Source organism: Crocuta crocuta, unplaced genomic scaffold (genome assembly GCF_008692635.1).
Source record: "Crocuta crocuta isolate KB4526 unplaced genomic scaffold, BGI_CrCroc_1.0 scaffold288, whole genome shotgun sequence".
In the NCBI taxonomy this organism is placed as follows: Eukaryota; Metazoa; Chordata; class Mammalia; order Carnivora; family Hyaenidae; genus Crocuta; species Crocuta crocuta.
Window position 1 is genome coordinate 4,486,055 of NW_027532607.1, and position 10,653 is coordinate 4,496,707.

General features: G+C 51.4%; 1 protein-coding gene across 1 annotated transcript in view; it reads right to left on the minus strand.

The window, feature by feature from the left end:
* PRKCA (protein kinase C alpha) overlaps positions 1 to 10,653 on the minus strand; it is a 405,148-nt gene that overhangs the window by 52,365 nt on the left and 342,130 nt on the right. The window contains exons 9-11 of the mRNA XM_077780362.1: positions 6,465 to 6,602; positions 5,154 to 5,327; positions 2,119 to 2,210 (exon numbers count right to left, since the gene is read on the minus strand). Of these exons, the coding sequence (XP_077636488.1) occupies positions 2,119 to 2,210; positions 5,154 to 5,327; positions 6,465 to 6,602 (404 nt within the window). The remainder of the gene's footprint in view (positions 1 to 2,118; positions 2,211 to 5,153; positions 5,328 to 6,464; positions 6,603 to 10,653) is intronic.

Sequence of the window (10,653 nt, forward strand, 5' to 3'; positions counted from 1 at the left end):
AGTCAATGAGACAAGTTTATTACCTGTCTGGAAACCAGAACTTCTTGTCTGAGGCCGGTGGACAGATAATTTACTGCTTAAACGAAATTTCAAATACAATCTTTTAGAGAGTGGCTGCTAGACTGTTTTGTGTCAGGACCAGGGTAGTGCAGAGAAGACTGCCATTTTCCTAGTCATGGATGGTGCCCAGTGAGGCACCCAAGAGCTGGTGAACTCACCTCCCCCCCAAATCACCCCTAAGTGCTGGGATAAATGTGACACACAACTGTGATTCACACTTGAGTTGACCCTTTTAAATAATTCATGACAAACTGAGATTAAATGCTGAAGGAGGTTTTAAAATTTGCAGAGCATTTAGGAATCTTTGAAGTCTGAGAAGCCACAAAACCGTGTCTGTGCAAACATCACACCCAGGAGGCTTAAAATATACACGATGCCTACGTGAGCTGAGAGCGACCTCTCTAATGATAAGGATCGATCTCTTACTGGGGGTGGGCGTGGGGGGCACCCCTAAGGTCGGGCAGAAGGGCAGAATGGGAGAGGGAAATGAGATGGGATTCCAGGCGACTTTTACATTATCTTTCGTGCTTTCCTGTATTTTGAAAATAAAAACTTTCCAAGAACTCAAATACAATGTTAAGGGCACCGGAAGGGACCCCTTAACGTTACCTTGTAACCTAAGGCCTCTATTCTGCTACTTGCTTTTTCCAGCTCTGTGTTATCAAGCTCTGCTTTACAACCCGAGCATTTTAACGCTTTATAACTACCAGAGTGAGAGAGGAGAAAAAGACAGGCATTTCTGAAAACTGACAAGCAAAAAATAAAAACAGAAACAAACAAACAAAATCCCCTTCCCGCAGTTTTAGAAGCTTGTCACCAAAGAATTCCCTCTTCTGCCTTCGGTTCATCTTCCCCGAGACAGATCAACCAACCCGCAGGGGCCAAACCCTCTTTAGATTTAGCTTGTAGACTGAACGTGGGCCAGAATCCAATTAACATTTGCTAACGTGATTAATCAGGGCACGTGCCCACTATGGGTCCTCGCGGAGGGAAATGAAACAGCTGTTTGTATAGATTTGCTTCTGCTGAGTGTCCTGTGAGCTCCTGGCCCCTGGAAACTGGTTTGATCTTTCAGGTACTGAAGTCCCCCCTCAAAGGGGCAATTCTCTGTCTCTCCCGGAGCCTGTGTCTCTTCCCCACACTGCTGACACCTGCGGCCCTGATGATGCCCTCCAACCTGAGCTCCAGATTCTCCTCTAAATCCTTGGTGGCTGTCCCCTCCCAAACCGAAGTTGAGGTATCACCCGAAGAGGTTTCTCTGTCCTACACCCAATTCTGCTTTTCTTCCTCCAGACTCTTTCTCAAAGACCCTTACCCCTCTTTGGATGCAAGGTCAAGACCGAATTAAAGCTCCATTGTCTCTCCTCTACACAGATTTCCACCAACCCCCTTGCAGGAGCCTCCACTCTCCCTCCACACTTCCTTCCGCTCTTGATCAGGGGTGGGGGGGTTCTGTGAAAACTTACCTGATGGTATCAAGCCCCCCTGAAGCCCCCCAACAGCCTTCTGTGGCCCTCAGGCAGGTCTTCCACCAGGCTCATCGCCCGGTGTTCCCCCTAGCCCCAATCTCAAGCCATCTTCTGCCCCACTGGCTTGGGTGAGAACATTCCCTGAAGATGTTCTTTCTTCACTCTCCTCTTCATCAGGGCTTGCGTGGTGTCTGTGCTCCCTCTAAAGTTGACGGCCACACATTACAATTTTTGAGAGACTTCTCCCACCCCAGGTTGGGCAGTGAACTCCCCAAGGGCAAGGAGAGCCTTTCACACTCCCAGTGCCTGGTGCATCGTGGATCTGCCATAACTGTTCAATAACGAGTGGGTGACTCGATCAGTGAGGGTGGAATTGGGGGACAGGGGGACACACCAGCATCTCCGATTTACCAGAAGTAGGATACACCACTCCTTTGGAAGCACATAGATGGACCCAGCCAAGACGTCTGCCCCCTGGGAGGTCTCAGTGCTCAGCTCCAAAGTGGACAAAGCCTCACCCTCCATGCTTGAAGTAGCTTCAGTTCCCTTGTGCTGTCTAAATTACAGGACTTAACAAAATAATACTCACACTGCTTGTGGTTCCTTAAACTTCCCTACTTGCTGAATGTGGTACATCAGGTCTCCACCGTTGACGTATTCCATGACAAAGTACAGTCGATCCTGAAGACCAAGGTTCAAGACGTGAGTAAGGCTTGGCCACCAGCCGACAGGCTGCCTTCACTCTTTCTAGACCATGCTTGGCTTTCTCGTTAGTTGGTAAACTGTGGGCTACACTGGCAGGGCTGCTCGGTGGAGCCCTTCATCATTTTTCTTCCCCGATAAAAAATACGTAAGGAACTCTATTGCACGGGGGCCTTGGGAAGTATAAAGTCATTATGTAACCGGGAGATACTGGCTCTCTGTAAACATGTCTCCCCCGTTCTGGTTCCGTATGCTCCCAATTATAGTAATGGCCTCACACCCTCTTCCCCTTCCTCCTGCACACATAATACACGTTTAACGGATCGCGTGAAGAATCCATATGGGCCAATTATTTACTTGGTAACCGGTGTTTCAGGTTTGCAGCGTCTGGGGGGCAAGCCACAGTGAGGTAGTCATGTCACTGGATGCTTCTGAGAACAAATCTCATGAGCTGGGTTGGGCTCCTGAATTATAAATGCTCAATGTTACTGTGCAGGAGGGAACTATAAATGGAGAGGCTAACCAAATGTTCTTTTGCATCCATAACAGGCCCAAATATTGTTTTTTATTTTCTGTCACTGGCATGCTAAGTGCCAGCCCTGTGGAGGGCGTACATCACAGAACTCGATGAATCTGCATATTTATTAAAATTTTTTAAAATGTTTTTATTTATTTCTGAGAGAGAGAGAAAGACAGACAGACAGACAGCATGAGCAGGGGAGGGTCAGAGAGAGAGGGAGATACAGAATCTGAAACAGGCTCCAGGCTCTGAGCTAGCTGTCAGCACAGAGCCCGATGCGGGGCTTGAACCGGCAAACCGCGAGATCATGACCTGAGCCGAAGTCCGACGCTTAACCGACTGAGCCATCCAGGCGCCCCTGAATCTGCATATTTATGAGGACCCTGCAGCAGGGCAGATGGGGAAGCCGGTGTGGAAGGGCACAGCACACCCGGGTGAGAGTCGACCCCGGCTTGCGTCTACACATCACCACCAGCTCACGGAGGTTATGAAACATTCAAGTGCCGCACAGGGAGGGACAGAATGATGCAGTGGCTGCTGACAGCCAGGAAACAGCTCCAGAAGCTTCTATCTCTAGCTTTCCTGTTATGAATTTGAAGTCCATCTTTATTTCCCTGTTTTGTGGCTTTCCGGAGCTTACACAGTGTTCCCAGTGTCCTGAGGAGGGGGACAGGACCAGGGCTGGGATTCAGGGACGCGGATCCCTGTCTGGCATATGGCGCTTCCCTCCCTGGCTGCTGCTGGGAGACGAAGGCTGGCTGTGCTGCCAGCTCCAGGCTGACACACGGTGGCCGGAGCCGGCTCTGTAGCCCGCTGCCCACCCTGCCACCGTGTGGGTCCACTGTCATTTGAGGTTCTAAAACCAAAAAGCATTGAGGGGTACCTCCCAAGAGATTTTAAAGAGAGACATTAAGACAGAAAGTCATTTTCTGGCCAGAAGAAAGTTGAAAATAATTATACTCATAACAGTAAGAATTATAGCCACTGATTACTGAGTCGTATTTTAAAATGGGCAGCCACTGAGGAGTAGAAAGCCTGCCTTTGGGAGTGCTGATGCACGGGGGCCCATGGACCCCAATGTTTGCAGCAGCACTTTCAACAATAGCCAAATTATGGAAAGAGCCTAAGTGTCTATCAGCTGATGAATAGATAAAGGAGATGTGGCTTATATACACAATCGAATACTACCTGGCAATGAGAAAGAATGAAATCCTGCCATTTGCAGCAACGTGGATGGAACCGGAGGGTATTATGCTGAGTGAAATAAGTCAGGCAGAGAAGGACAGATATCATGTTTTCACTCCTATGTGGATCTTGAGACACTTAACAGAAGTCCATGGGGGAAGGGGGAAAAAAACCAGATACAAACAGAGAAGGAGGGAGGCAAACACAAGAGACTCTTAAATACAGAGAACAAACTGAGGGATGATGGGGGGGGGGTGGGAGAGAGGGGAAAATGGGTGATGGGCACTGAGGAGGGCGCTTGTTGGGATGAGCACTGGGTGTTGTATGTAAGCCAATCTGACAATAAATTATATCAAGGAAAAAAAACCAGAAAGCCTGTCTTTGGTGCCATCAGAAAGTTTGAACTTTTTGGACGCACTTGTAAGCTCCAGCCAGCGCCCTGGCCCCACAACGGGCTGATCAGTGCTTTAGGACTTATTTTATTATCTTTTTAATTTTACTGTAAGACAGGGCTGGGCACACTTTCCGTAAAGGGCTGGACAGTAAATACTTGGGGCTCCGTGTGTGTCCTGTAACTACTCGACTCCGCCTCCGCAGCATGAGAGCCACCGTGGACAACGGGAAAATAAAGGATCGTGGCCGTGTTCCAAGAAAACAATTCATGGACACTGCAATGTGAATTCCGTCTAATTTACACATGTCACAAAATATCATTCTTTGTGGGGTTTGCTTTTTTCCCTCTCTAACCTTTCTTAGGGCTCCTGGGCTGTACAAAACAGACCAGACGGCCACCTCCCTGCTGTGTGCAAGAAATGAGAACGCACTCTTTTGGGAGATCAAGTCTCCTAATGCTCCCAGTGCCTGGCAACTGATCAGTAGTCTTAAAAAGCCAGGACCGTGAGTTGGTTTATTGGTTTTGTGTCCCTAGGTCTTAGCACATTGCCTGGTAGAACAAAAACCTTTGATACAAATGTTTGCTGAAGTCCATAGAGTTAATGCCACGCCTCTCAGGAGGGCACATCCCAGAGAGGGGACACCCCAAATCTACCGGTGGCGTAACAAGGAGAGACCGTCCCCCAGGTCAGGCCTTTCTTCAGCTTCTCCACTGGAGTAAGGCTGATGCAGATGCTTAGAGTTAGAACACTCTGGTCCACGCGTCGCCCTCGAGGGCACACGCCTTGCGCTATGCCTCAGGTCTGCACTCCCGGCGTCCTTACCACTGTCTGGAAGCAGGAGTGTAGCTGTGTCAGGAACGGGGGCTTGTCAAGCAAGGCCAGGACTCGCTTCTCCACCATGGTGCACTCCACGTCATCGTCCTGAATCACCACGTCCTTCTTCAGGATTTTGATGGCATACAGTTCTTCTGTCCCCTTCCTGTCGGCGAGCATCACCTGGGAGCAGACGGAAGGCGACCTGAAAACCCTGAAGCCTGCATCTGGTACTGGGGGGGTCGGGGAGGAACTACTGCCTGTCAGGGTAGATTAAGTTCCTCCAGCGCCATGTAATTTAGAAGCTGTTGAGATGCGTACGCTGTGCAGGCTGTGGCCACATGAGGGCGCTGGTGTGGCTGCCAAATGGAATATATGGGGTACTCAGCATCAGTCTTGATAATGTGCACACTTTTCAGGAGCATCCTTTGGGCAAAAGTGGGACTGACCTTTATCAGCGTCTCAGCAGTCTGGAGCCGAGACAGAAAAAGGCAGGATGGAAATCATTTCCTGGATCTATCGTGAGATTTGGGGCCAAAGAAGCCAAATGCAGTCATATAGATTGATCACTGAAGAAACTCAGCTCAGTACCGCTCAATTATTACTTTTACTTACTACAGATCAACTTTAAATTTTTAATTGTGAAAATTATTCATTCAACTAACCTATTTTGGAGTACTTGCTCTGTTCTCAACCCTGAAACGGTAACACACAGTGAACCCTTTACAGTGAACCCTCTGTAGCTTTGTTTTAAAAGCTTATCGGGGCACCTGGGTGGCTTAGTCAGTTAAGCGTCCGACTTTTGCTTAGGTCATGATCTCGCGGTTCGTGGGTTCGGGCCCTGCGTCGGGCTCTGTGCTGACTGCCAGCTCAGAGCCTGGAGCCTATTTCGGAGTCTGTGTCTCCCTCTCTCTCTCTGCCCCTCCCCTGCTCACACTCTCTCTCTCTTCCCTAGAAAAAAAAAAAAAAGCTTATTTATTTATTTTGAAAGGTGGGGAAGGGCAGAGAGAGAAGAAGAGAGAAAGAATCCCAGGTGCTGTCAGTGCAGAGCCCGACACAGGGCGTAAAATCATGAGCCGTGAGATCGCGAGCTGAGCTGAAGTTGGATGCTTACCCGACTGAGTCACCCAGGCGCCCCCCTCTCTGTAGCTTTTTGGATACATTTGTTTTTAATGACACAAAGTGGGGGAACCTCTGAGAATCATGTACACAGAGCAGGGAAATCTCGAGGGCTGCTCTGGAAACCTCAGGGAGCGCAGGATGGATCCCAGCATTCTCTGCAAAAAAGCCCCTCCGCCTCCCAGACAACTGACCCCTTACCTTTCCAAAACTCCCCTTCCCCAGCACCATGAGGAAATTGAAGTCTGTGAGTTTCACTCTGTCAAGGTTGTTGGAAGGTTGTCTTCGGTCTTCTGAAGGACTGATGACTTTGTTACCAGCAGGGCCGAGCTTGGCTTTCTAAACAACAAGGGCACACAGGTGAAAACAATGGGTCATGTTTCCCGCCCCCCCAAGGAAAAAGAGTCACGGGATGCACTTAACAAAGCTGATGGGCGGTGGGAGGTGGGATGGGGGCAAGAAAAGAAATCACAGGGTGATGAAATACCCATTCAGAATTCAGTGGCTATATACTTACCCTAAGGGCAACATTTGCAAAGTATCAAAAAAAAATTGCCCTTCCCTATTAAGAGACAACCCTTTACACAGGTCACCCAAGAATCAAGTCGTGGGATTCTGCTGATCTTCGTTCTAGGGTGTAAAAGTCAACTTCCGGGGGGCAAGTGCCTCACAATGGCTAACGTGATAAAAGAAAGAAACTGCGCTGATGCTTTGCTTCTTTGTAGATTTTCCAATGTAAGATTCATTTGCATAAAGGAAACTTGGACCCAAGGAAAAAAAGGAGGATAGTGTCCCCTGGAGAGAAACCTCTTAAATGGCAAGCGGTGGGGATGATTTATTGCTACTTTAAAAGGCACAGTAAGAAGAACATAGGGTGTGTGAGAGAAGAACTCAGGGAAAGAAACGGGGACGTGTAGGAGAACGTGGCTTCACAGAAAACACACAGAGGCACCCTTTGAACCTCAACAACCCTTGGTTACCTAGCTTACCTGCAGAAAAAAACAGGCTATTGGGATCACATGGGAAGGTCCCCACAGTCAGCAAAGAAGCCCGTGGAAGAATCTCTCGACAAACTCTGTGAGTGGGACACCTGCCTGATGGTGAGAGAACCAGGCACGGACCTGTCGGCTGCTGAGAAGGCCGGGGTCCTGCGGTTTGGCTGAACAGCCAAAGCCACAGCCCTNTGGAGGGGCCGCACCCTCATTACTCTGCCTGAAGAGTTAGAGACTCAGGTCAAAGGCAGAGGGGAGAGAGAGGACTCTGCAGAAAAAAACAGGCTATTGGGATCACATGAGAAGGTCCCCACAGTCAGCAAAGAAGCCCGTGGAAGAATCTCTCAACAAACTCTGTGAGTGGGACACCTGCCTGATGGTGAGAGAACCGGGCACGGACATTTCGGCTGCTGAGAAGGCCGGGGTCCTGCGGTTTGGCTGAACAGCCAAAGCCACAGCCCTGAGCCCAAGGGCAAAGACTGTTGTTCTGGCTACATTCTCAACGATAAGGTGCACTGCACCCCCCTCCCCCCTCCGGCCCCCTCAGCCCCAGGGCAGCAGACACCTGCGGATATTCTGGGTTTTACTGTGTGACCAAAACACTGTCAGCAGCAGCTCTGAGCTCTTGGAGGAGAGGAAGCCGGGGAATCTGACATGTTTTCTTTCGCAGCAAAGAAGGCTCTCCAGGAATTGGAGCTACAGCATCCCTTCATCCCACAGTTACTGCGCGAGCACCTCGCACCAGGCCCCGTGGAAGGGGTCCTGCGTGCGTGGAACGAGCCCCGCCCAGCCGTCTCTGGAGCCCTAGGCCTCAGCACAGTGCTCGGCACGCGGCGTGCAACTCTACACGCTGGTCGAATAAAGAAATGAAGCCTGAATGTATCCGTCAGATGCTGTGCTGTCAGAGGACGCTCTTCCTTGATAAAAAACACATTTGTAGAGGGATCAAACCTCACGGCTTGAGCGTATGTGCCCGGATGGATGCAGCACACCCGCTGAAGCTGAGACATGAAGACATGGGGGGAAAGGTGGCCCTAAAGTTTTTGCTTCCAGGCTGAAAGTAGTTAACAGAGCCGTACTCCGTAGGCCGTGCCTGGTGGAAACGCATGTGAACCTGGGGGCTGCTGCACACGCTGACACTCTTGAAAGACAAGACCTGATCTGCAGTGATACATAAACTGGCCTCCCCTTTGATGGAGGATGGAAGGGATTTGTAGACAGATCTGTGAGAAAGAGCCAGGACAGAGCCGCGAGGGTTACATCAGGAACCCCCGTCCCCGGCCCTTTCAATTGCAGGACCAGCCCTGTCCTTTGGAAGCCGGGGTGCAGGGGTGGTTCTGGGGGTCCCAAACAGACCAGTTCGACCACTCGCCGCTGACAAAATCCAAAGGCAGACAAATGAGTTGGAGATGCAACAAGCAAGGAATTTATTGCAGTGAGGCCAGCACCAGGAAGACAGCGGACTAGCGTCTCAAAGGCTTATCTCCAGGTGCTGAAAACACTTCCGGATTTGTGTCAGGAGAGTGTGGGGCAGAGGCCGGTGGGTACACGCAGGTGGGCAGTGAAGGTCAAGTTGTTCACTGTCTTGGGGTCAATCGCGCGGGGTCTTGCTGGCTCGGGGCAGTCCTGATTGCTTGAGAGAGGGCAGTTTCGGTCCCCATCACGGGATGCTTTGCCCGCAGGGCCTGAGTTAGAAACGCTGGAAAGAAGAACTTAGTTAATTAGAGAGTACCGACTGAGGTCAACAAGGAGGTAGCTGACGCCCTTTTTCACTCCTAACCTCTGCCCCAGGAATGGTTCCAAAGCTGATAAGCTCTCTGGTGTGTGTCCAAGTTCGAAATGAACCATCGGGGAGTTCGCTTTTGAGAGGAGAGTAACAGTTAAGTTACTCTGTTCTGTTCTTCTGATTTATGAGAAAGAAAAGAAGTTGTCAGGAAGAGGCACAGACAGATTAATTTTATCAGGTGCTTCATAAAAAATTGTGAAGAAACCCCGGTACAGTGGACTCGGGGCTCGGAGGGCATCTTCACCAGGGTGAGGCTGTGATCTAGCTGGTGCTGCCGGGGGATGCCCGGCTTCCATCTGAACCCCGGTGGAGGGGGGTTCTAACCAGATCTTCCGAACTCACGTGATTTCCTAGCGTCCCTGCTCCTTCTTCCTTTGATGCTTCCGCACCACAGTGTAAGCGTGGGCTGATGCAGGTGACGACCTCCAGAACGGACCCTGGGCTTTTTACACACTGCCCTTGCTGGGGGCCGTAACTGAACAAAGGCCCTGAGTTTTGTCCTATGGCCTTAGTCCAGTTACAGGGACAAGATTTTCTTCCCCAAGGGGATGTCAAAGCAACAAAAGCGTTTTTGCAGCTGAGTAGCTCAGCCCATCTGCACGGGGATCTGAGACCCTGCTCTGAAGTCGATCCGTGAGGTCTGGGAGGGACACAGACGACGAGGTCCCCTGCTGTCTGGAGGTGAAGCTGGATGGAGGAAGGACCCCAGCTTCTTGCCCTGCCAGGGCAGATTCCATTCTCAGGTCTCTCCGGCCAGAAGCAGAGTTGGGTGTCGCGGGGCAGGGGGCTGGTTTGGAAGGAGACGGGCCAGGTTCTGCCGCACTGACCGCGTTCACGGTCACGGCTGGCTAGAAAGCGGCCTGACCTGGAGGGCGAGAGATGGATTTCTCCCCAGCTCACGGCAGCCCTGAGATACGAGCTGCCAACCCAGAGTGACGTGTCTCCCACACTTCCCCTTCGGAACCGGCTTCCGGGGTCATTTCCACGCGGCTGCCTGCGTGCCCGAATGGCATGGAGCCGTCCCCTCCAAGACACACCTTTCAGAAGCAGGCAATCAATCCCACGAGATCGAGAGCTCAGTGGTCTGGGCCTGACTTTGGCAAGTCCCTCTCTCAGCCTGGGTCTAATCAACGGCGCAGCTGAAGGAGGCGGCTGGTGGTTACCCGGGCAGGTGGGCAGCTGCAGGCTGGCGGGGAGGCCGGAGTGCAGGGAAGGCAGACGACTCCCCCAGAGGGTGGGCAGCCTCTGCCTCCCGATTCCTGTCCTTCCCACTCCCCGCGCCCTCACGCTGCGGGAGCACAGCCCCGCCTGCCCCAGACTGTCCTGCGATGTCCCCCACCCCTGTCCAGGCTGACATGTCCCCTTCCGCAAGGCCTCCGTGGGTCTGTTCTCTCTCTCCTAGGCCCCTGAGATTCTCCCTCACAGGGCCCTGCTCCTAACAGCACGTATGGCAATGTGTAAATATTTATGGGGCATTCAATGCCTCTCCTGGCAACACTCTACAGCTAACCTGTCAGCAGGCCATGCCAGATCCACCTGCGGATTCTGTCCAGAATCCGGCCTCTTCTTGGGGCCTCCTTTGCCACCTCTCTGTTGAGGGGGCCTCACTTTT